Below are 24,769 nucleotides of genomic sequence, written 5' to 3'. Positions count from 1 at the left end.
CTTTTGTCTGCTGATGTCCTAAACCCTGACTTTCTACAGGCCCGAGTTCTCAACCTTGTCTCCAAACACTTAAGTCTTTAGCTCCAAACTCTAATCCCTATCCCAAACCCTGACTTGGAGCGTGGACCCCTGACCCTCATATGACCCCCTCCCCCAGGAGATCTCCTTCTTCTTCCTGGAGCCCTACCGCTCGTCGGCCTGCACCTCCTACTCCTCCTGCCTGGGCTGCTTGGCAGACCAGGGCTGCGGCTGGTGCCTGGCCAGCGCGACCTGCCACCTACGCCAGAGCGGGGCCCACTGCGGGGACCGCGGGGCCGGCGGGTCCCTGCTGGTGCTGGTGCCTGCCCTCTGCCCACTCTGTGAGGAGCATCGAGACTGCCACGCCTGCACCCAGGTGCCCGCCAGGCCACAGTGGGGAGGTCTCGGCATGGAGTCAGCCAAAGCAGGCGACTGAGCAAGGGGGTGGGCCCCCCAGAGCTGGCATGGGCAGCCGAGGGGCCCTGTGGGCGGTGGTGGGGTAGACAGTTGGGGCCCTTGTCGTTTGTGAGCTGCGGAGAGGGGCTGGAGAGTCAGCTCCTGGCAGTCATGACTCTGCATGTTGCAGGGGTCAGAAAACCCAACTCAGCACCTCTGCACCAGAGGGGCATTTATCCCCTTAGACACCAGAGTCCAAGAGTAGGGCTTTAGGCCTGCTAGCTCCAGAGGTTCAAACCGTGTAGTCAGCTGTTCACCTCCCTCCATTCCACGTTCTCGTTTTCCCTGGAGGTTCATTCTTGGGAGTGGCAAGGGAGCCTCAGGGGCTTCAGACTTTTATCCCCCCACCCAGCCACTGGAGCCCCAAGGGGAAGGAGAGCACCTTTCTGTCCCCACCTGACTCTCACCCCTCAGTTCAACAGAAGTCTCAGAAGTGCCTTTCATTTGCTCTAGTTGGGGCTTGTGCTAGCTCCTGGACCAATCAGTGAGGCTGGGAGGAAGGAGAGTGTCCCCCTGCCCACCTCTGGACCCCAGGGATTGAATCAGCCCCACCTGGACCACATAAAGTGGTGCTACTGCCCAAAAAGGGAGTGGGTGCTGGTCAGGCAGAACCCATGGATGTCAGTGGCTGTAGCAAGGAGCTGGGCTTGGAACAGGGGTCTGTGGGCCCTGGCAGGCAAGGGAGGCAGCTGCCTGTTGAACTGGTGCTGGGAGACTGGCGACTGGGAGCCCCAGGGAGAAGGCTAAGCCGGGCTCTTCTTCCTCCGACCTCCCAGGACCCCTTCTGCGAGTGGCATCAGAGCACCAGCCGCAAGGGGGACGCAGTGTGCAGCCGGCGGGGCCGGGGTCGGGGTGCCCTGAAGAGCCTGCAAGAGTGTCCCCCGCTCTGCAGCCAGTGAGCGCAGCTGGGCCCAGGGAGGGGGTGCGTGAGGGTGTGTGGGGGCCAGGCCATGGGGTGACCGTGCCGCCGCTCCCCGCGCCAGGCGTCTGACCTGCGACGACTGCCTGGCCAACTCCAGCCAGTGCGCCTGGTGCCAGTCCACCCACGCCTGCTTCATGTTCGCCGCCTACCTGGCCCGGTACCCGCACGGGGGCTGCCGCGGCTGGGACGACAGGTGCGGTCCGGGGGGCAGGGTTCCAGGAGGGGAGGGCGGGGGCAGGGTTCCAGGAGGGGAGGGCGGGGACCAGGGCAGCGGGGTGGCTCTGACAGCCCCACGCCCATCACCCTGCAGCGTGCACTCAGAGCCGCGGTGCCGGAGCTGTGACCGCTTCCTGACCTGCCACGAGTGTCTGCAGAGCCACGAGTGTGGCTGGTGTGGCAACGAGGACAACCCCACGCTGGGACGGTGAGGCAGGGCAGGGGCCTGGGGGGCGGGGCCGGGTGGGGGCTCTCTGCCCACCCTAATTCTAACGGCCCCTTTGCCTTTTTCTTACCATCATCTCTGTTTTTCTCCCCCCTCCTTCTCTCTGTTTCTCTCTCTCTTTTCTCCCTGCCATCTCTTTCCCCGTCTCTGTGACTTGTTTTCTCTCATCTTTCCTTCTGTTTTCTTTCTTCTTGTCTGTTTCTGTTTCTTTTCTGGCTCCCTTTCACTGTATCCCTCTCTCTCTCCTGTCTTTTAAAATCTTTTTTTGTCTGGCTTCTCTGGGTTTTTCTCTGCCTCTCTTCCATTTCGCTTTCTGTCTTTCTCCGTATTCATATTTCTTTCTCTCTCTCTGATTGATCTCTCCTCTCCCTGTTACTGTTTTGCTGTCTCTGTCTCTTGTTTCTTTATCATCCCCGCACCCCGGCCCCGACCGAACCACCTTCTTCAACCTACCCCCCCTCCCCAGTTGCCTCCAGGGGGACTTCTCCGGGCCTCTGGGTGGGGGTAACTGCTCCCTGTGGGTCGGGGAGGGCCTGGGGCTGTCTGTGGCCCTCCCTGCCCGCTGGGCATATGCCCGCTGTCCAGACGTGGATGAGTGTCGCTTGGGCCTGGCGCGGTGCCACCTGCGGGCGACCTGCCTGAACACACCCCTCAGCTATGAGTGTCACTGCCAGAGGGGCTACCAGGGTGATGGCATCACGTACTGCAACCGCACGTGAGTGGGGCATGAGTTTCCATGGAGATGTCGCCCCAGGGCTGGTTCATGCAGAGATGTTGGGAGGAAGTGATCATGGTGCTGGGCTGCCTCCCCAGTGAGCCTTGGGTTTTTGCCTTGCAGAGCAGGCCCTTATTAGAGTGATAGGGTCCTCAACGTAACACTAGTTACTGTGGAGACAAGTCACCCATGGACTGCAGGCCACAGGCTTCAGCGTTGCCATAGAGATAGAGGAGGACCAAGTTGAAAGGGGTTTTCACAGGGAACAGATCACCAGTGGTGATATTTGGTTACTATAGAGACAGGAGTTACTACATGTGATGGGGTTGCCTTGGAGACACAGCCACCCATGTAGTCCAGGATCTGTGGAACAGGCAGTAGCTTATGATGGTGTTGCCATGGAGATAATGGGGGTGGAGTGGGGTGAGGGGTGGATGCCTTGGGGGCTCCAGGCCTGCCCAGTCCTTCCGCCACCCCTGCCACACCCCCTCAGGTGCCTGGAGGACTGTGGCCATGGCGTGTGCAGTGGCCCCCCAGACTTCACCTGCGTGTGTGACCTGGGCTGGACATCGGACCTGCCCCCTCCCACGCCTGCCCCAGGACCCCCCGCCCCCCGCTGTTCCCGGGACTGTGGCTGCAACTTCCACAGCCACTGCCACAAGCGGGGGCCTGGCTTCTGCGATGAGTGCCAGGGTGAGCAGCCCTCATCCTGAGCTCCTCGGGACTGGCCTCAAGGGAGCCTCCTTGGGGCTTCTGTTTTCTTTTGTCTGTGTGGGGTTCGGCATCCCCTCACCCAGCTCTGAGTCCCTCTGTCCCATTGCCTGCTCCTTACCCCAGACAGGTTTTGGTGCCACCCACCTCTCTGGCAGGCCTCAGCACTCCCTCTTGGGATTTGCAGTTGCTCCCCAGTCGGGGTTCCAGTTACCCTCCTTTGAGCCAGGTGGGGTTGGGGAGGGTCGGGCTCCTTCTCACCCTTTCCCTGACTCTGCGTCCTGGCTGCTGGGGCCTCCACAGACTGGACCTGGGGGGAACACTGCGAACGGTGCCGGCCGGGCAGCTTTGGTAACGCCACAGGCTCAGGAGGCTGCCGGCCCTGCCAGTGCAACGGGCATGGGGACCCACGCCGAGGCCACTGCGACAACCTCAGCGGGCTCTGCTTCTGCCAGGACCACACTGAGGGCGCCCACTGCCAGCTCTGCTCCCCTGGCTACTATGGGGACCCCCGGTGAGCCAGGGGCCAGCCAGGCGGGGCAGGGTGGGGTTAGGGACGTGGTGGGATAGGGCAGGACTGGTCTGACGCTGGCTCTCCTCCATCTCCCCAGGGCTGGTGGCTCCTGCTTCCGGGAGTGTGGGGGTCGTGCCCTCCTCACCAACGTGTCCTCCGTGGCACTGGGCTCACGCCGGGTTGGGGGGCTACTGCCTCCAGGTGGTGGGGCAGCGAGAGCTGGGCCAGGCCTGTCCTATTGTGTGTGGGTTGTCTCAGCCACCGAGGTGCTACAGCCCTGTGCCCCTGGGACCCTCTGTCCCCCACTTACCCTCACCTTCTCCCCCGACAGCAGCACCCCCTGCACGGTGAGCACCAAGGGCACTGATTACAGGCCCACGTCTCCCCCACCCAGTCTGAATCTTCAGATGGACCCTGGCCCCCATATCCCTGTTTTTTCATCCATCAAACTCCCAACTCTATTCCTCAGACCCCTATCCATTTGTTCCTAAGCCCACAGACCCTCCCATTTCCCAGATTGCCTCCTGTTTCCTGGACTCCAGTTTCCCATTCCCCAGTCCAGGTATGGTAAATATTGGTACCTTGTGTGCCAACTCTGATCGATTGGTAGTGGCTGCCAGGATCTGTGTATTGAGAAAGAGGCTCCCTGCAGGAGTGCCTGATTGATTAACCATGTCTGTTATGAACACAGGAGTGGGAATGGTGACCTCCATGCCACAGTTTGACAGTCTGCCCAGGTGGTTCAAGCAGCCTTTTCCCCAGTCTCAGATTGCCCTCTCTTCTTGAGCTGCACCTCCTCCCAGACCCCAAGCATTCCTCTTTCTCATCCTCATCATCCCCTGATCCTACTCTACACCTCTCCAGCTGAGCTATGTCCTGGCCTTTGATGGATTCCCACGCTTCCTGGACACTGGTGTCGTCCAGTCGGACCGTAGCCTCATTGCTGCCTTCTGCGGCCAGCGGCGGGACAGGCCCCTCACTGTGCAGGCCCTGTCTGGTATGGGGACTGGGGGAAGTGGGACCTCTGTCCTGGGCTGTCCTTTGTCCCTGTACCTTGCTACCTGAGGTGGGCTCAAAACCCAGCCTGACTCTGCCAGCTGACTTGCTGGCTGTCCCTTGCCACCACTGGGTCTCAGTTTCTTCAGCTGAGAGGCAAATAGAGAGGATTGTACTGGCTGGGTTGTGTCTCTGGGAAGAAGGTCCACGTGGGACATGTTTTTGGGACACACAGAATGTAGCTGGTGCGAGGGTCCCTGAGCATCTATCTCCTCTGCCCGCTGGTTCTCAACCAGGAGTGACTTTGCCCCTTGGGTCATTTGGCTATGTCTGGAGACATTCTGATTGTCGTGATTGGGGCTGCTACTGGCATCCTGTGGGTGGAGGCCAGAGATACTACTCTGCATCCTGCAGTGCACAGGCTATAGCCCCCACAACCAAGAATTACCAGGCCCCGTTACCTCAGCTGTGCTTAGCTGATGGAGATGCACTAGAAATAATTTGTTACCCATGGCAGTTAAAGGGCCTAGGTTTGGAAATGCTTCTCTTCATATTGTAAGTCAGAGTGGCTCCAAGGCTGTGAGAGAGAGGGCGGAGTTGTAGTTGGCCTGACGGCGATTGCACACAAGCCCAGACCCTTCACAGTGAGCAACTAGAGCTGAGGGGCCCTCGATTTCATTTCACTCAGCAAATGTTTACCTGCAGTAAGCTGGGCCTGAGCTAAATTCTGGGCATGTAGCAGTGAACAAGGGACACAGGCGCTGCCTTCACGGACTCACAGCAAAGGTGGGGAGTGACGAAGACCAGGGAACAAATTGTAGTCAGAATAGTGACACTTTTGGTAAGGGACAGGAGGAAATGGAAAGGAGTGGGGAGCCTGGCTTGTCTGGGGAGCTGGGGAGGGAGTCTTTGCAGAAGGGGGATTTCACGGTGTGGGCAAGGGGCAACTAGTTCAGGTGGAGGAATAGCAGATGCCCAGGCTCTGAGAACAGGAAGCAGGTCGGTGGTGCTGGAGTGAAGAGGGCCGGGAGAGTGGGAGGTGATGAGGTCAGAGGGCCTGCAGGCCACCCCTCTCTCTTTTTTTTAATAAATTTATTTATTTTTATTTTTATTTATTTTTGGCTGCGTTGGGTCTTTGTTGCTGCATGCGGGCTTTCCCTAGTTGCGGCGAGCGGGGGCTCCTCTTCGTTGCGGTGCGCGGGCTTGCCATTGCGGTGACTTCTCTTGTTGCGGAGCCCGGGCTCTAGGCACGTGGGCTTCAGTAGTTGTGGCACGCGGGCTCCGTAGTTGTGGCTCGTGGCTCTAGAGCACAGGCTCAGTAGTTGTGGCACATGGGCTTATTTGCTCCACGGCATGTGGGATCTTCCCGGACCAGGGCTCGAACCCGTGTCCCCTGCATTGGCAGGTGGGTCCTTAACCACTGTGCCACCGGGGAAGCCCCAACCCCCCCTCTCTTTTTAAATATCACTTTACTGAGGCCTTGTGACAAGCCTCTGGACTCTCTCCAACAGGGCTGCTGGTGCTGCACTGGGAGGCCAACGGCTCCTCGTCCTGGGGCTTCAATGCCTCTGTGGGCTCTGCCCGCTGTGGGTCAGGGGGCCCCGGGAGTTGCCCTGTCCCCCAGGAGTGTGTGCCCCAGGACGGGGCCGCAGATGCTGGACTCTGCCGATGTCCCCAGGGCTGGGCTGGCCCACACTGCCGCATGGCTCTGTGTCCTGAGAACTGTAATGCCCACAACGGGGCAGGGACCTGTAACCAGGTACAGGTGAAAGAGGGCAAGCTGGGCGGGACAGGGAGCCGGGTGGGGGTAGTCAGGGCTCCTCCCCAGCTTCCTTCTGCTGTCCCCAGAGCCTGGGCGTGTGCATCTGTGCTGAGGGCTTCGGGGGCCCTGACTGTGCCACAAAGCTGGACGGTGGGCAGCTGGTCTGGGAGACCCTCATGGACAGCCGCCTCTCAGCCGTGAGTTGTGGATGCCAGTCTCCGGGGAGGTGCCGTGCAGCCCGTCTCCTGGATCGTCTCCCCATTCCACTCCTGAGACTACCCCGTCGACCCTAGACCCAGCCTGACACTCTCTAATGACCTTACCTGAGCCCTCATATCTGCACTCCACCCACAGGACACCGCTAGCCGCTTCCTGCACCGCCTGGGGCACACTATGGTGGAGGGACCTGAGGCCACCTTGTGGATGTTTGGGGGCCTGGGTCTGCCCCAGGGGCTGCTGGGAAACCTGTACAGGTGAGGACTGCCCTGGGGAGGCGGGATACCTGAATGAGAAAAGGTTACCTCAGGGGACACTGAGATGTCTCTCACATAAGAGTCCCCTCGGGGGGGGGGCGGTGCAGAAAAACCTCTACAGGTGAAGGATACCCCAAAGGATGCTGGGACACTTGTCGCAGGAGGCTGATCTCAGGGACTGGGATACTTATTTGGGCGGTGCTACCCCAGGGGATGGTAAGGTGATTGTTATAGGAGGGTCACCTTAGGGGTTTTGGGATACCTGCCAAGTGTGGGGGTGAGCCCAGGGGATGCTGGGATGCCAGTGTGTAGGGGGGGTCACCCAAGGGGATGCTGGTATGACTGTATAGTGAGGCTGCTTTTTTGCATCTTGGCCCCAGGTACTCAGTGAGCGAACGGCGGTGGACACAGATGTTGGCAGGAGCTGAGGATGGGGGCCCAGGCCCCTCACCCCGCTCCTTCCATGCAGCTGCCTATGTGCCTGCTGGCCGTGGTGCCGTGTACCTGTTGGGGGGGCTCACGGCTGGGGGCGTCGCCCGGGATTTCTGGGTCCTCAACCTCACCACCCTGCAGTGGCGGCAGGAGAAGGTGAGCATCTCTCCCCTCCCCTAGTCCCCACAACCAGGCTCTAGCAAAGATGACCAAAGCAGCTCCTGCCAGCTTTGCCCCCAGAGGAAGAGGCTTCCTCCCGGGGCTCCAGCACAAGTCCCAGCGTTGAATTTCATTGGTCACTCTGGGTCACATTTAATTCCTGAGTCAGTCCCTAGCCAAGGGGACGTGAGGCTCTGGTCTCCAGGCTGGGGCACAGCCCACTGTGGAGCCGGTACAGTCAGCCCCATGCAGCCAGAGTGAGAGCAGAGGAGCAAGGGCTTCCCAAAGGATCCCCAGGCTACTCCTACCTGAAGAAGTGACACTAAGCAGGCAGAAACAGCAAGAGGTCTGCTGCTCACCTGCCGGGACCATGGCTGGCGGGAAGGCCTGGGGTCTGACCAGCCCCAGGCAGCTCACTACCTCCTTAGTGGTTCAAGGGGAGTGCGGGGAACTCTGAGCCTTGCTTCTACCCACAAAATGACCCCTGACCTCTGCCCCCCCACCCCCGTGACCTCCACCCTTCATCCCCGAGGCCCCGCAGACCGTGGAGCTGCCAGCAGTTGCCGGTCACACCCTTACTGCCCGCCGAGGCCTGTCTCTGCTCCTGGTGGGTGGTTACTCCCCTGAAAATGGCTTCAACCAGCAGCTGCTTGAGTACCAGCTGGCGACCGGCACCTGGGTGTCCGGAGCCCAGAGCGGGACACCTCCCACAGGTGGGCCTGGGGACGGGGCGTGGCGGGGAGGGGGCGCTGCGCTTGTGACTCCCAGCCGTCCTCTCTGTCCACTCCTGTAGTCTGCGGTCACTGCCCCCCCTACCTGTTGTCTCCCTGTCTACCCCCATCACCCACCCACATTCTCAGGATACCGCCTTTTGAGAAGTTCAGTTTCTCTATATACCCCTCCCAGACTTCATGAGAAGCTGCCCACCTCCTGCCCAGTAGCAGTGGGTCACTTTTTCCCTCTTCCAGGTCCTAGATCAGTGCCCCTCAGGTATTTTCCTTTCTCTCTCTCTCCTTCTACATTCTTAGATCACCGTCCGCAAGGTCATTCTGGTCACCCTGTCTCCCTCTCTTCCCTTTCCCAGAGTCTCTTTAATGGTTGTCCTTTAGAACCGAAGGGAGAGGGAGGGGTTGAGAAAGGCTTCCCGGTCTCTGGCCTCAGGGCCTGGTAGGGTGGTGGTGTGGTCATGAGAGGGGGAGCCCAGGAAGATGGGGAGCGTTCCTGATCACCAGCCCTTCCCCCAGCCTCTGTGCTCACTCATCCTCCGCCCCCAGGTCTCTATGGTCATTCCGCTGTGTATCACGAGGCCACTGACTCCCTCTACGTGTTTGGGGGCTTCCGCTTCCACGTGGAGCTGGCGGCCCCATCCCCTGAGCTCTACTCCCTGCACTGTCCTGACCGCACCTGGAGCCTGCTGGCCCCTTCTCAGGGGGCAAAGGTCAGGAAAAAAGGTCCAGACAGATGAGTGTAGGGGGCAGGAGGGAGGGCCCCCCCTTTCCCAGTGCCCCAGGGACTGGCTCAACCTTGGATTCCTACTCTGCCTCCTTTCCAGTACCCCAAGTCTCCCCTTCTTCCCTCTGTGACTTGGAGGTAAGAATCCTAGACCAGGAGGTCAGAGGCCTGGGTTCTGCCCCAGCTCTGCCACACTCTGGGCGTGGCTGTGACAGGTCCCTCCCCTTCCTGGCCTCTCCAGCTGTGAAATGGGACACTTGAGGCTCCTTGTGCTTCTGCCTTCAAGGCCAAAGGAGACAGTGTGTGGGAGAGCATGAAACCCCGGGTATGCTGATTAGAGACAATTGCATTTGCCATCCACAAACATATTCCCAAGCCCTTCTTGGGGCTGGACTGCAAGGGAGATGGTAGTAAGAGCCCCAGCAGGATACGCCCCGGCCCAGCTGGCGTGGTCACACAAGAAATGTGGGGCTCAAGCATCTGAGGCTGGGTTCCTGAGGAACTGCATGGGGTTTGGGGGTTCTGGGAGTTCAGGGAAAGGAGATGGCTGTGGAGACGGCTCTGAGGAATGAGGGAGGCTTCCCGGAGGAAAGAGGTGAGATTTGAGGAAGGTTAGGATTGGGTGGGCTGGAAGGGGCTGGGGCGTGGGGAGGTTCGGAATGGCAGGTGGGCTGAGAGGGAGCACGAAGAGCGGACGACTGTGGGCTCTGACAACCTGTCCTGTCATGTGTCTCCCCATCAGCCCCGCCCCCGACTTTTCCACGCCTCAGCCTTGCTAGGGGACACCATGGTGGTCCTCGGGGGGCGCTCGGACCCTGACGAGTTCAGCAGCGATGTTCTGCTCTACCAGGTCAACTGCAACACCTGGCTCCTGCCCGACCTCATCCGTAAGTCCGCCACTCTCCCTGGGAGGCCCCGGGACGACCAGGGGGAACCCTGGCCCTGTCCTGCGACTCTCACTCATTAGGGGTCATTTGGGCCCCTTCAGGCCCACAAGCGAAGCTCCTGTCCTCTCCACGTTATATAAGCACCCACGGAGATACCCTCCTTCTTTTTTTTTCTTAGAAAAATTTTTAATTCTGTTTATGAAGTAATGATAGTCATTGTAGGTAATCTGTAAAGTAGGAAGGAAAAAATCCCCCATAATCCCATTCTCTAGAGACAACGACTGTCATATGTGAGGGTGCTTCCTTCCAGTTCATAGGCTGGAAAGGGATTGTATCTTGCCGTTTTATTTCATTTGACAGTCATTGTAAGTGACTGTGTGTGTGTGTGTGTGTGTGTGTGTGTGTGTGTGTCTGGGCCTGTCTCCTTTGCGTTTTGTTTCTCTCTCTGACCCTCTGTCTCCTACTCTCTTTTACTCTTAATCTATTTTTTCCACTATTCTGTGGCTCTTTTTTTTTTTTTTGAGGATTTAAAAAAAATAGGTGAAATTCACATAACAAAATTAGTCATCGTAAAACGAACAATTCAGCGACATTTAGTACCTTCACAGTGTGGTTCAACCACCACCTTGGTCTTGTTCCACAACATTTTTTTTTTTGGCCGTGCCACGCGGCATGTAGGATCTTAGTTCCCCGACCAGGGATGGAACCCCGTGTCCCCGGCAGTGGAAGCGCGGAGTCTTAACCACTGGACCACCAGGGAAGTCCCCGGGTTCCACAACATTTGTCTCTGTTCTTATTCCACTCTTTTCTGTTTCTTTTTTCTGTTTGTGTGTCTCTCTCCCTCTCTTTTGTCTTGCTGTCTGTGTCTGATGCTCTTGTCCTATTTGGCCTTATCGACCTTCTCTCTGTCTTCCGTTGTCTGTCTCTGCTCTCCTTAGACTGTCTCTCCTCTCAGCATCCCTGTCTGACTGGTACCTTAGTGTGACTCTCTTCCTCGAGTCTCCTGCTCTCTCTCTCTGAACTTTCTGTCTCTCCCCAGGCCCAGCCTCTGTGGGACCGCCCATGGAGGAGTCTGTGGCCCACGCTGTGGCGGCGGTGGGGGGTCGCCTGTATATCTCAGGAGGCTTTGGGGGAGTGGCCCTGGGCCGCCTGCTGGCCCTGACCCTGCCCCCTGACCCCTGCCACCTGCTGCCCTCGGCCGAAGCTTGTAACCAGTCTGGGGCCTGTACCTGGTGCCATGGGGCCTGCCTGTCCGGGGACCAGGCCCACAGGTAACCATGGAGACTGACAGCACGTGGGTGGGGGGGTGGTACTGGTGCCCTCCAAAGTGGGTTCTGTGCCAGGCCAGGCCTGTGGGGGAGGCCTCAGCAGGGTGTGGTCTGGTTAGGAGACCAGCTCACATGGGAAAATGGGCAGCTTATCACAGGCAGGGGCAGGCTCGGGGACCTCACCGAGTGGGGAGCCCTGTTTGTGGGCTGGGGTTAGCTGAGCCTGAACTGGGCCCTAAATGACCCAGTCAAGTTTGTAGACCATGAGGGTTCAGAGGTGGGGCTGTATCTGGTGTATTTTAGAAACCACGTGAGTTGGGGAAGAACGAGATTGGAAAGGTGGGTGGGTCGGCTCAGAAAGGGCTTCCAGTGCCTGTGGCTGAACTGGGCTCCGTCCAGCTCCAGAGACTCCTCGTCTGGAGTCTGGGAATCCAAACACATCAGGAGGCTGAAGGCGCTGTCCTAGGTTTAGCACAAACTAACTTGACTGCGCAGTTTTCCTGCACTGGTATGAGGCTACTAACGGGCTTTGTTTTGTCCCATTGTATGTGTCACCATGTTTACTACAGAATATTAAAGGGTGTGATTTTTAAGGTGCTCCCCCAGACTCTGCTAGGGGTATTATGTCACAGCGGGTGCACCCACTGCTTTTCTAAAACCTGGAAAGTTCTGAAACAGGTGTGCCTTCAAGGATTTTGAGTAAGGGATTATGGCCCTCCACTGTGGGTGATGGGGAGCCCCAGAAGGTTTAAGCAGGAGAGGGCAGGGGCAGGCTTGTGAAGGAGGGGGTGGTGAGGGGAGGCTGCAGGTGGAGGCCTGGAAGGGGGAGGCTTGAACTGGGCGGGGGGCTGCAGGGGTGGAGGAGGAGGGGATGGTCAGAGAAGAATTCAGGAGGCAGAGGCCTCGATGGCTGGAGGGCCAGGAGGACATGGGGTATCGTCCCGTGTCTCTGGCCTGGGTGATAGGTGGACGTGGGACCATCACCAAGTGAGGTGGGGAGGAGCAGCTTTGGGAGACCTGTGCTGAGAGCAGTTTGGGATGCATATGTGGGGCCTGTAGGACGGTGTCCACGAGGCACCAGGAAGAGGCGAGGGTGAGGAGGAAGGGCGGGGCCTGGCTGAATGTGATGAGCCAGACCTCATGTCCCCCCAGGCTGGGCTGTGGTGGTCCCGCCTGCTCTCCAATGCCCCACTCCCCCGAGGAATGTCGACGTCTGCGGACCTGCAGTGAGTGCCTGGCCCGCCATCCCCGGACCCTGCAGCCTGGAGATGGAGAGGTGAATGATGGGGGTGGGGGTGGGGAAGGGGGCATGGCTCAGACACCACTGAGCTCTTCAGCTGGGATTGGGTGGCAAGAGCTGAGGCTGGAGGGATGCTGGGGGCCCTGACAACCCCGCTGAGCCCGTATCCCCCCGCCAGGCATCTGCCCCCCGCTGTAAGTGGTGTACCAACTGCCCTGAGGGTGCCTGCATCGGGCGCAATGGGTCCTGCACCTCGGAGAATGACTGTCGCATCAACCAGCGCGAGGTCTTCTGGGCTGGGAACTGCTCGGAGGCCGTGTGTGGGGCGGCCGACTGCGAGCAGTGCACGAGGGAGGGCAAGTGCATGTGGACGCGGCAGTTCAAGAGGACTGGTGAGCGCTGAGGCCTGCTCCCCGAGAGGAGAGTCTGGGGGCCTGGATTCCTGCTCCAAGGACGCAGGGGGCTCAGGGGCCTGGTTTGAGGGAGGAGGAGGGGAGGGGGCTGGGGGCCCAGACCTGCTTCTAATCCATGTGCCCCCAACCCCAGGGGAGACCCGCCGCATCCTCTCGGTGCAGCCCACCTATGACTGGACGTGCTTCAGCCACTCTCTGCTGAACGTGTCCCCGATGCCGGTGGAATCATCGCCCCCGCTGCCCTGCCCCACGCCCTGTCACCTCCTGCCCAACTGCACCTCCTGCCTGGACTCCAAGGGTGCAGACGGGGGCTGGCAGCACTGTGTCTGGAGCAGCAGCCTCCAACAGGTACTGACTGCCCCCAGCGGGGTGCGCGGTGGCCCTCCTCCCTGCTGCGCACTGACCTTTCTCCAGCCCCGCCGCCGCTGCTGTCGCTGTCCTACGTCCGCCTCCATTTCCTTAGGGCTGGTCCCACCATCACACTTTCTCTTTCTTCACACTTTCTGTTCTCTCTCCCCTTCCAACATCTCTTTCTTCCCTCTTCGCCTTGTTCTTGTTGGTTTTTTTTTTGGCCACGTCTCACGGCTTGGGGGATCTTAGTTCCCTGACCAGAGATCGAACCCGCGCCCCCAGTGGAAGCGTGGAGTCTTAACCACTGGATCACCAGGGAAGTCCCTCTCCTTGCCTTGTGAGTCTCCCCGTCATGTCCCAGCGCCCCCTTCCTGACTCCTCAGCCCTGGTGTCTCTCCAACTCTCAATTAAACTCTCCTCGCCCCATCCTTCCCATGACTCAATACCATCTCCCTTCTCCCTCCCACACCTTTCCACTTTCCTCCTCCATCTCTTTCTCTCTCTACTTTTAGAAGTTTTGGTTGTAAGAAACAGAAACCCACTCGAGCTGGTGTTATTCTAAGGAACCGGGGGTATTTGATGTTGTCTGAAGGTAGGAAGTACTGTTGCTTCATCCTTCTCGGGCCGCCTGGTCTCTGATCTCAGCTGTTTTCTGCGCGTCTCCATCCTCTGGTTTCTCTCGGCTTGATCATCAACACACACCGCCTCAAGTGGCAGACCTTGACCCTCAGTCTATGTGACTCTTTTTTTTTTTTTTTTTTTTTAAATTTATTTATTTATATATATTTTTTATTTTTGGCTGTGTTGGGTCTTCGTTTCTGTGCGAGGGCTTTCTCCAGTTACGGTGAGCAGGGGCCACTCTTCATCGCGGTGCGCGGGCCTTTCTCTATCGCGGCCCCTCCCGTTACGGGGCACAGGCTCCAGACGCGCAGGCTCAGCAATTGTGGCTCACGGGCCCAGCTGCTCCGTGGCATGTGGGATCTTCCCAGACCAGGGCTCGAACCCGTGTCCCCTGCATTAGCAGGCAGATTCTCAACCACTGCGCCACCAGGGAAGCCCGTGACTTTCTTTTTTAAAAAAATATTTATTTATTTATTTATTTACTTGGCTGCGTTGGGTCTTAGTTGCGGCCTGCGGGCTCTTTGTTGCGGCATGCAGGCTTCTCTGTAGTTGTGGCACACGGGCTCAGTAACTGCGGCACGCAGGCTTAGTTGCCCCACGGCATGTGGGATCTTAGTTCCCCGACCAAGGGTCGAACCCGCGTCCCCTGCATTGGAAGGCGGATTCTTAACTACTGTGCCACCAGGGGAGTCTCTATGTGACTTTCTGATTCCAGAGACCACAGTCATCTCTGTGTTCTTCTGTTAGTTCACATTCTCGGGGAAGACTTCAGCTCAGCTCACGAGTTAGATGTCCAGCTGTGGTCCAGTGAGATGTGGCCAGGGAAGGGAAGGAGCACTGCTTCTGACACGGCCATTCAGACCCACCCCTCATCCATGGCTGTGGTCTAGAGATGATTCTTGAACATGGGCATGGTCTGGGGAGGTACAGTCCACCCCTTGGCTGCCCAGTGCGTGCTGTCTCATAAAGTCCATCCAGAGATGCCTCTGGGAGGAATTCCCTGGTGGTCCAGTGGTTAGGACTCCGCACTTACACTGCCGAGGACCCGGGTTCAATCCCTGGTCGGGGAACTAAGATCCCACAAGCTGTGCGGCACGGCCGAAAAACAAAACAAAACAAAAAAACCAAAGATGCCTCTGCCTGGTATGATTTAGCTGTCCCAGTGGCAGACACAGGCAGTCAACCCCAGCCCCACCCCAGCAGGAGATAAGAAAGCTTCAGCTACTGCTGTCATATCCAGAAACAGTGTCACTGGGCCAGAGTTGTGAGTCTGTCTACTCCTCATTCATCTTTATTGTGCAAGACTGTGCAAGACCCAACTGAGGTGTGATTACTCACCAGCTCACAACCCAAGAGCCAACACGAGTCTTTGGTAAAATAGGAGTGCTATCAACAGACCCTGTCTGGGGTGTTTTCCAACACCAACAACCAGTTCTCCAGTTCTCTGGACGCCAACTATGTGTTCAACAATTCAGTTAATTTCTGACACTATCTACCTGAGATCAGAGTCAGATCCCACAGGTTAAAGTGTTCAGTTCCACAAGACTGCTCCCACTTCAGATACCAGTCACAAATCCAGGCTAACTGGCTGTAAATTGGGGGTTCCTACCACCCCCTCTGCAGGTTTGATAATTTGCTAGAATGGCTCACAGAACTCAGAGAAACATTTACTTACTATTACTGGTTTATTATAAAGGATACAACTCAGGAAGAGCCAAATAGAAGAGATGAATAGGGCAAGGCATGCCGAGTTTCCATGCCTTCTCTGGACATGCCACCCTCCCAGAAGATGCATTCATCAGCCTGGAAGCTCTCTGAATCTCACTGTTGTTGTTGTTCTTTTTTTTTTTTGGCCGTGCCGTGCGGCTTATGGGATCTTAGTTCCCCGACCAGGGATTGAACCCCAGCCCACAGCAGTGAAAGCAGAGTCCTAACCACCGGACCGCCAGGGAAGTCCCCTGAATCTCATTGTTCAAGTGTTTTTATAGAGCTCAATCTCTCCCCTGACCCCTGGTGAGTGGGTGGGGCTCTAATCACTTGGTTTTTCTGCTGACTCCCCTAAGTCACCCCATTAGCATAAACTCAGGTGTAAAAGGGGTTCCTTACGAAACAGCAAAAGACATCCCCACCGCTCAGGAGCCCCTTTGTGTTTTAGTAGCTCAGTACCAGGAACCGGGGACAAAGGCCAGATACATTTTTGTATCATACCACACCGTCGCATAGGAAGGTCATCCAAATTAGATGGGAGAATGTATGTAGAGCGTGGAGCTCGGCCTGCTATTCAGTAAAAACTCAGTAACGTCCCCACGTTCGGCCCACTGGGAGGATTCCCAGTCTCCACTGTCTGGGACACACCAAGAGGGTCAGTGCAGCGGCTGGGAGTGGGGGGTGCTCCCCGTGGGGCTCTCAGGGTGGCTGCAAGGGCAGAGGTCCCCTGCGGTGGCACCTCTAACAAGCAGAGGCCTCTCGTCCTCAAGCCTGGGGTCCTTCCAGTGATACACGTCCTCCCTAAATATTATTGAGATTTCCATTGTTTGTCTTTATCGGGATCCCAGGGACTGGGACCAGACACCAGAGAGCCTGCAGGCAGCTCAGGAGGTGTGAGGCGGGAGGGAGTGGTGGGGCGGCCGAATGGAGAGCGTGGAGCTGATGCTGCATGGGAGTGTCAGAGGGCTGCTGCCAGATCTTCTGATTTCTGGGAAAATCAGTTAAAACTGTTGGCTCAGGTGTTTTAAGAACACAGATCAGTCGTAACAGGTGCGCAGACCAGACCTGTTGTGATTGGGCTCAAGGGCAGCCTTATTTTAAGTCAGGCATTGTTCTTCTGAATGCCTTTGGCCTCAGGATCTGGGGCAGACAACAAGGTGCTCTCTTCCCCGCCTGGCTGGCTGGCTGGCTGGCTGGCTGGCTGGCTGGCTGGCTGGCTGGCTGGCTGGCTGGCTGGCTGGCTGGCTGGCGGCTTCCCTCCTTCCCTTTGTCCTTTTCCCAAATTCTTCATTGAGCACCTTCCTTGTGCCGGGCACTTTGCTAGGCTGTGGGCATATGTCAGCAGACGAGCTAGGATCCTGCATCTCTTCCAGGAACACAGGAAATGCAGTTTATGGTATTGGGCAGAATCACATTTGGCCACTAGGGGGGGTGGGTCCCAGCAGAAAGTGCTGAGCAGACTGGAGCCTCGGGCTTCTCTTGGCCCCCTTCCAGATTGCCCCGCTGTTTGCCAAGGGGTGCACTAAATTCAGATCTGGAAGCCTAACCTGGAGGAGAATTTGGCTCTGGCAGTTCAGCCAGGCTCGGCTCATCACCGGCGTAACCCGTAGGGACTCAGAGCTCCGGCCACAGCTGTCGGGGTTTTCTATTTCAGGACTGCATGGTAGCTTTGTTTCTTCCTAAGTGCTTCCAGACAGCCAGTCTAGACTAATCTCTTTCCTCTTATACTTTGCTTAAGGCCCAAGCCGTAAATAAAATGCCCTCATACACTGAGGTAAGTTAGGAGTGTGAACCTCGTTGAGCACCGTGCTGGGTCCCAGGACACGATAAGTGATGGTGTGTGTGAGCTGCTGTGCAGCCCCTGACCACGGACTCCTCAGCTTCCCAGCCCAGGGCGGGAGGATCCTGTTGCCCCAGCAGCTGGGTCCATGTTCTTTCTAAGAGGCTGTGGCTGGCACTCCCGCTCCTGATGGCTTGTTTCTTTTTCCACCTGGGATCATTGCCTTTCTTTGATTGTAAGAAACAGCTGCATCCCAAGCCAGGTGGGTAAAGGGGCTCATTATACCGACACAGTGGTGCCTCTTGTAACCCAGGTGGAGAGTGCAGCCAGGCCCTGCCAGGGGCTGCAGGTGGAGCCCGGAAACCTGCCTGTCCGCCTGTCTTTGGGGTGTGTGAGTCTCACCTCTGCTTCCTTCTGTCTCCGCTCTTTTCTTGCCTCTCTCTGCTCTCTTCATTTGCTGTCATTTGTTCATCCAAACGGCCCAGCCAGCCCTAGTCTACACAATCTAGTTTCAAGGATGTCCCTAGCCTGACTTCTGGTCTGAACTTGTAGTTACAAATGCCGAGGAGGGAGAATGTGATGACCCCAGCTGATGTCCATTTTGGTCCACCCAGTTGTGGCCAGCAGGGGTGAGATCTCTGAGAAGAGGGTTCAATCCAGGAAGATACCCAGGAGGTGTTTGTTTGATCTTCTTTCTCTGCCATTTCCCCTCCCCTGTAGTGTCTGAGCCCCTCCTACCTGCCCCTGCGATGTATGGCTGGAGGCTGCGGGCGGCTGCTCCGAGGACCCGAGAGCTGCTCCCTGGGCTGTGCTCAGGCAACCCAGTGCGCCCTGTGCCTGCGGCGGCCCCACTGCGGCTGGTGTGCCTGGGGGGGCCAGGATGGGGGCGGCCGCTGCCTGGAGGGTGGACTCAGCGGCCCCCGCGATGGTGAGACGGGTTTGCGGATGGGATGAGTGGGGCTGGCCCCTGTCTGCGTTCTGACGTGGGGCTTGGTGCAGGGAACGTGGAGGGGCGCTGGGGGCCCTCACAGGTGGCGCTCAGGGGAAGGGGGAGCAGGGGCCCGGGTGGCTAGGCGGGTGGTTCGGAGGCCTCCACAGTGAAGCCCTGTATCCTCGTGCCAGGGCTGACATGTGGGCGACCTGGGGCCTCCTGGGCCTTCCTGTCCTGCCCCCCTGAGGACGAGTGTGCAAACGGGCACCACGACTGCAACGAAACACAGAACTGCCATGACCGGCCCCACGGTTACGAGTGCAGCTGCAAGACGGGCTACACCATGGACAAGTGAGGCTACAGGCCAGACGGGGGCGCTTGGGTGGGGTTGAGGGGAGCGGGGCCAGGCAGACCATGGGGTGGGAGAGTCTGTGGGGAGCGGTAAAGGACGGGGCATGGATCAAAGTGGGATGCAAGAAAACATAGTTCAAGGTGTGGAGGAGGGTGTGAGGGTGGGGGCTGGGTCGTGGAGGGCAAGGTTGGTCAGTTAGTTTAACAGGGTACCCTGGGGAGGGGGTCGTCACCCCTGGAGGAGGCGCTGGGCTGGACCCGGGACAGGGGAGTGATGCAGCAGACCGGGAGGTGGACTAGTTGTGAAGAGGGTGGGCTGGCCGGTGGTGGCCTCAGAGGCGTGGTGAGGACCGTGCGGACGGCTGGGTGTGCCTTTGGGAGGGAGCGGCCCGCTGCCCTGCGCTGACTCCTGCCCCACCCCTGCAGCGTGACGGGGCTGTGCCGCCCCGTGTGCGCCCAGGGCTGCGTGAACGGCTCGTGTGTGGAGCCCGACCACTGCCGCTGCCACTTCGGCTTTGTCGGCCACAACTGCTCCACGGAGTGTCGCTGCAACCGCCACAGCGAGTGCGCCGGCGTGGGGGCCCGCGACCACTGCCTGCTCTGCCACAATCACACCAAGGTGTCCGTCCGGGACCTCAGGCCCTCACCCCGGGCCTCTGTGCCTTCAGCCAACACTCAGGCATCTTGAGCCTCCTTCCAAGCCCCAGTGAGCTAGGCACAGGGAGGAGGGGGCCTAGCCCTATCCCAGGGGAGTACGAGAGGACCCTGGGGACACCGTCTGGGTCTGTATAACAGAGAAGCCGCTATCCAGGGCCCTGGATAGCAGGACAGAATTAGTACTGGACCAGGGAGGGGGGGGTCACATGGAGGAGCATCTGGGATCCTGTGGGGAAGGGCTTTCTGAGCTCAACACTTGGGGCTGAAGGGAGTGAAGCCCCATCACTGGAGGTGTGCAAGTGAAGGCGGAGGGCTAAATGGCAGCTGGGCTGGGACTGCCCAAGCCAAATGCCTGCGCCGTTGCTGCCCTCCCCTGGTGCTCTCAGAACCTTCCCCGACTCTCACACCCGCTGTGACTCTTCACCCCCTCTGACCGCCCTCTCCCTGGTTTCCAGGGCAGCCACTGTGAGCAGTGCCTCCCCCTGTTCGTGGGTTCAGCCGTGGGGGGCGGGACCTGCCGGCCCTGCCACGCCTTTTGTCGGGGCAACAGCCAGGTCTGCGTCTCCAGGAAGGAGCTTGAAATGGCCAGGAGGGAGCCGGAGAAGTACTCGCTGGATCCAGATGAGGTGAAAGAGGCTGGGGTCCTGAACTCCTGGGTCTGAAGGAGGAGGGGGCCAGGGGCTTGGACTCCTAGTCTGAGGGAGGAGGAGGCTGCTGGGGTCTGGACTCCTGGCTCTGAGGGAGGAGGGGCTGGTCCATGCCTTTTTGTGATCACCTTGTCCTTCCTTGGCCAGATCGAAAACTGGGTGACAGAGGGTCCTAGTGAAGACGAGGCCGTGTGTGTGAACTGCCAGAATAATAGCTATGGGGACAAATGTGAGAGCTGCCTCCATGGCTACTTCCTCCTCGATGGGAAGTGCACCAAGTAAGTGGAAGGGGGGCCAGGAACCCTTGCCCCGCTCAGTAGGAATAGCTCTGGGAGCCAGGCTCCTCTCCCCGGTCCTCTGCCCTCAGTCGGGAAAGGATGAGATCCCCTGAGGCGGGGGTTGGGGGCGATGAACTAGACTGAGGTGGGAGACCCTCTCCCTCAGGCCAGTGCTGAAACGCAGGCTACCGAGCAGCCCTATTGGAGACTCTTGGGCAAAGAGAGAGGGCCCTGAGGGAGAGGCCTCAAGACAGGCTCCCCATTCCACCCCTTCCTTCTGAATGGTCAGTAAGCCCTGGAGTCCGTCCATCCTGGGTTCTAATCCTGACTCTGCCACTGAACAACACTGTGGCCTTGGGGTCAACGGCTTGACCTCTGTGAGCCTCAGTTTCCTCTTCTGGCCTCATGGATTGGAGCTCGTGTTTGCAGCATCCAGCCTGGGCCCCTGTAGGTCATGGGAGCTCTATAACCCCTGTCTTCTTCCCTCTCTTCAGATGTCAGTGTAATGGCCATGCAGACACATGTAACGAGCAGGACGGGACAGGCTGCCCGTGTCAGAACAACACAGAGACGGGCACATGCCAGGGCAGCTCCCCCAATGACCGCCGAGACTGCTACAAGTACCAGGTGCGGCTGGAGAAGCAAGTTATGGGCCAAGGGCCCCATGCCCAGAGGAGGTCAGAGCTGGGATGAGGTAGCCTGGCCCGGGCAGGACTGACAGCGTGGTTCCGATATCTGTGGTCATGGGGATCAAGGTCAACTTGATAGACTGTTCCCAAGCCCTAGTCAGTTTCAGGACCCGGGCGGTGATGCTGGGAACCCAGAAATGAGCTTCTTGTGGGCGGTGGGCGTGAGGAGACGGACTCCATTACAGATAGTCACAACTTAAAGATTGCAGATGCCAGAAAACTCATCTCATAGTGGCTTAAGCAAAAAAGAAAATGTGTTGGCTCTCAAAACTGAGGTCTGGAGTCCACTTCAGGAATGGCCAGATCTGGGTGCTCACACAATGCAGTCAGGAGTCCTTCTTTCCCTGGATCTTGACTCTGCTTTCCTCTGGGTTGGCTTCATTCTCAGGCAAGTTTTTGCTCAAGTGGTGGCCCTCACCTGATCACTTGGGGCCAGTAGGGGATCTCATATTATTACTAATACCCATATGCAAATTCCCCTTGAGTCCATATCCCTTTTCTTCAGCTGGGGGGCTCCTGGAGCCCCCGTACTGACTGTCTGGTTGGTTACTGTGTTGCAGGCTTACCTCCCACAGAGGGGATATTCCATGTTCCTTCCTTGGAATACAGCTCCTACCACCCCACCCACCTACCTTCTCTCTAGTTCCAGAAGGAAGAGAGAATCCCTTGCTTGCCTCAGTCTCCCTACCCATCTATTGGCAAAGATGCGACTACACCCAAAATGACGACAGAGCTTCACAAGCCTTACTGACCCCTAACATTTCCATCCAAGACCAGAATTTTTGCTTTCTTTCTTTTTTTTTTTTTCAGCCTTGCCGTGCGGCATGCGTGATCTTAGTTCCCCAACCAGGGATCAAACCCGTGCCCCCTGCATTGGGAGCTCGAGGTCTTAACCACTGGACCACCAGGGAAGTCCCCAGAAATTTTGCTTGCTTGATGCATAATCAAAAGGCCCATTGGTCTTTGTCAAAACAGACAACTTCAGAGCTTCATTCAGACCTCCTCCTCCAGCAGCTCTGTTGGTAGCTCTGAAACAGCAGTTTCTTTAGCTTCTAATGATAGCAGTAGTGGTTAGTATGTAAGGAGTGCCTGCCATAGATACAGTGGAGACAGCACAGACATGGAAGGCTCATGAAGGCCGTGCTAGGGCCTCGGTGAGCTGTGGGCATAAGAGCAAAAGGAGGCTCAGAGACTTGTCCCAGGTCAGACAGCTGGCTGGGTTTGGAGCTTGGACTGACCCTGGTCAATCCCAGAGATTGAGTGGTTTCCACTGGACTACAGGAATCAAAATAGCTATTATCCAGCCAACTCATTCACTCAACACCTGTTTACTGAGCACCTAATATGTGCAAGGCACTGTGCAAGACACTGGGACACAGTAGGGAACAAAACAGGCGAAATGTTCTGTCCTCAGGGAATTCATGGAGGAGTCCAGCAACCAACAAATGAATATGTCAGACATGCAGTGTGTGAGTGATGAGCAGTAAGGAGGAAAATTAAGCAGAAAGGAGGGCTGGGAAATGTTGGGAGCGGAAATGGTAGATACAGTGGCCAAGGAAGGCCTCAGTGAGAATATGACACTTGAGTAAAGACATTCAAACATGGGGGGTGGGGGGCGGGGCAGGCAGGAGAGCGATCCACGCAGAGACTCAACCAGTGCAAAGGCCCTGAGGCAGGACCTACCCAATATAGTCCAGAAACAGCAAGGCTAGCAGGCAAGGCTGGCTCACCTGTGCTGGGCCTGTGATTTCAATAGTGTTTACTATCTGTGTACAGAGGAAGAATCTCCAGTTCAGCAAGGTTAAGTCACTATTCCAAGGCCACACAGCTAGTGAGGAGGTAGAGCCAGGATTCAACAGAGCTCTTCATTGCTGTGCCTCAGAGTTCCAGGGGCCTTGCCATTAGGGTGCTGTGGTCACTGGGGTGACACCAGGAACAGCAGTGCTGGAGTGTAGGATGCTGTTAGTGTCCACACTGTGTCAGGGAAATCCAGGGGGATCACAAGGAAGCTGCTGGGACACTGTGGAAACCCAGGGCACGGGCTACTTACCAGTAGGTACAAAATATCAGTCCTCCTTGGAGGAGGGCCGGACACTGAGTTCAGCTCTGATGGCCGCTTCCACTCCCTACTCTGCCCGCAGTGTGCCAAGTGCCGGGAGTCATTCCACGGGAGCCCGCTGGGTGGCCAGCAGTGCTACCGCCTCATCTCCGTGGAGCAGGAGTACTGCCTGGACCCCACGTCCCAGACCAACTGCTTCCACGAGCCAAAGCGCCGCGCTCTGGGCCCCGGCCGCACGGTCCTCTTCGGCGTGCAGCCCAAGTTCACCAATGTGGACATCCGCCTGACGCTGGACGTGACCTTTGGCGCCGTGGACCTCTACGTCTCCACCTCCTATGACACCTTCGTGGTCCGTGTGGCCCCCGACACTGGCGTCCACACCGTACACATCCAGCCACCACCGCCTCCCCCAGCCCCCCCACCCCCTGCTGACGGTGGGCCCCGGGGGGCTGGGGATCTGGGGGGACCCGGGGCCGGAGGTGGGCCGGCCACCCCAACGGAGCCACGAGTGCGGGAGGTGTGGCCACGGGGCCTGATCACCTACGTGACGGTGACGGAGCCATCCGTGGTGCTGGTGGTCCGTGGCGTGCGGGACCGGCTGGTCATCACCTACCCGCACGAGCACCACACTCTCAAGTCCAGCCGTTTCTACCTGCTCCTGCTGGGCGTGGGAGACCCAAGTGGACCCAGTGCCAATGGCTCGGCCGACTCGCAGGGCCTGCTCTTCTTCCGGCAGGACCAGGCCCACATCGACCTGTTTGTCTTCTTCTCCGTCTTCTTCTCCTGCTTCTTCCTCTTCCTCTCACTCTGCGTGCTGCTCTGGAAGGCCAAGCAGGCCCTGGATCAGCGGCAGGAACAGCGCCGGCACCTGCAAGAAATGACCAAGATGGCCAGCCGCCCCTTCGCCAAGGTCACCGTCTGCTTCCCGCCCGACCCTGCTGCCCCGGCCCCCGCCTGGAAGCCGGCCGGGCTCCCACCACCCGCCTTCCGCCGCTCTGAGCCCTTCTTGGCACCCTTGCTGCTGACGGGGGCCGGTGGGCCCTGGGGACCCGTGGGAGGGAGCTGCTGCCCACCAGCCATCCCTGCCCCCACTGCCGGCCTGCGAGCCGGGCCTATCACCCTCGAGCCCACTGAAGATGGCATGGCCGGCGTGGCCACCCTGTTGCTCCAGCTGCCTGGCGGGCCCCACGCACCCAACGGCGCCTGCCTGGGGTCAGCCCTTGTCACTCTGCGGCACAGGCTGCATGAGTACTGTGGGGGGAGTGGGGGTGCTGGGGGCGGTGGGCACGGGGCTGGTGCAGGCCGGAAGGGACTGCTGAGCCAGGACAACCTCACCAGCATGTCCCTCTGACCCGTGGTGGGACCCTCAGCCACAGCAGTGGAGTCCCCTGAGGGGGCCGCCCTGGACTTGGGGCCCCTCCACCTGGGACACTGTGTCCTCAGAGACCTCTGGTTTCCTTCCCCTGGGCGGGGGTGGGGGTGTGGGGGGGTGGGGTGGGGTCCCCAGACAGGGCATTCTTTGTTCTGCATTCAACAATTATTTATTGAATACCTACTATGTGCCAGGCACTGTTGAAGGCACTGGGGCAGAGCGGGGACCAAGACAGCCAAGGTTCCCTGATCTCGGGGGATTTAGGTTCTAGTGAAGGGAGACCGTCGGCATGCGCGCACACACAGATGAGCCAGGCCACTGCGAATGGGACGAGTGCCGTGAGGTGGCAACGGGACGTGGCTGTGAGGAACCTCGGGGTAGTCAGTTGGTCATTGTGCGAAGCTAGACTTGAAGAAGGAAACTGGCTGTGGGAAGAGCTGTGGGAAGTGGGATCCAGGCAGAGGGA

At 58.4% G+C, this 24,769-nt stretch overlaps 1 protein-coding gene and 1 non-coding gene across 4 annotated transcripts in view; both read left to right on the top strand.

The window, feature by feature from the left end:
- The window catches only part of MEGF8 (multiple EGF like domains 8), a 41,716-nt gene extending 17,315 nt beyond the window's left edge, over positions 1–24,401 (top strand). For 2 of the 3 annotated variants that reach the window (XM_057534201.1, XM_057534203.1), the window contains 27 exons: positions 158–394; positions 1,251–1,369; positions 1,458–1,589; positions 1,707–1,820; positions 2,305–2,553; positions 3,047–3,246; positions 3,568–3,778; positions 3,876–4,125; positions 4,643–4,775; positions 6,286–6,533; positions 6,623–6,733; positions 6,891–7,009; positions 7,390–7,597; positions 8,133–8,313; positions 8,875–9,038; positions 9,795–9,939; positions 10,979–11,210; positions 12,360–12,483; positions 12,626–12,839; positions 12,994–13,208; positions 18,040–18,247; positions 18,442–18,601; positions 19,028–19,220; positions 19,714–19,884; positions 20,053–20,183; positions 20,678–20,810; positions 23,014–24,401. In XM_057534201.1, coding sequence (XP_057390184.1) covers positions 158–394; positions 1,251–1,369; positions 1,458–1,589; positions 1,707–1,820; positions 2,305–2,553; positions 3,047–3,246; positions 3,568–3,778; positions 3,876–4,125; positions 4,643–4,775; positions 6,286–6,533; positions 6,623–6,733; positions 6,891–7,009; positions 7,390–7,597; positions 8,133–8,313; positions 8,875–9,038; positions 9,795–9,939; positions 10,979–11,210; positions 12,360–12,483; positions 12,626–12,839; positions 12,994–13,208; positions 18,040–18,247; positions 18,442–18,601; positions 19,028–19,220; positions 19,714–19,884; positions 20,053–20,183; positions 20,678–20,810; positions 23,014–24,282 — 5,871 coding nt within the window. In that variant the 3' untranslated portion in view covers positions 24,283–24,401. The remainder of the gene's footprint in view (positions 1–157; positions 395–1,250; positions 1,370–1,457; positions 1,590–1,706; positions 1,821–2,304; positions 2,554–3,046; positions 3,247–3,567; positions 3,779–3,875; positions 4,126–4,642; positions 4,776–6,285; positions 6,534–6,622; positions 6,734–6,890; positions 7,010–7,389; positions 7,598–8,132; positions 8,314–8,874; positions 9,039–9,794; positions 9,940–10,978; positions 11,211–12,359; positions 12,484–12,625; positions 12,840–12,993; positions 13,209–18,039; positions 18,248–18,441; positions 18,602–19,027; positions 19,221–19,713; positions 19,885–20,052; positions 20,184–20,677; positions 20,811–23,013) is intronic. The other variant, XM_057534202.1, reaches the window with a different exon arrangement.
- Positions 14,830–14,902, top strand: TRNAV-UAC (transfer RNA valine (anticodon UAC)). The gene has a single exon. It is a non-coding gene; the product is annotated as a tRNA-Val (tRNA).
- Positions 24,402–24,769: the final 368 nt, after the last annotated feature.

Source organism: Balaenoptera acutorostrata, chromosome 19 (genome assembly GCF_949987535.1).
Source record: "Balaenoptera acutorostrata chromosome 19, mBalAcu1.1, whole genome shotgun sequence".
Classification (NCBI taxonomy): Eukaryota; Metazoa; Chordata; class Mammalia; order Artiodactyla; family Balaenopteridae; genus Balaenoptera; species Balaenoptera acutorostrata.
The sequence above is the reverse complement of the archived record's forward strand: the minus strand, read 5'-3'. Positions and strand labels throughout refer to the sequence as shown.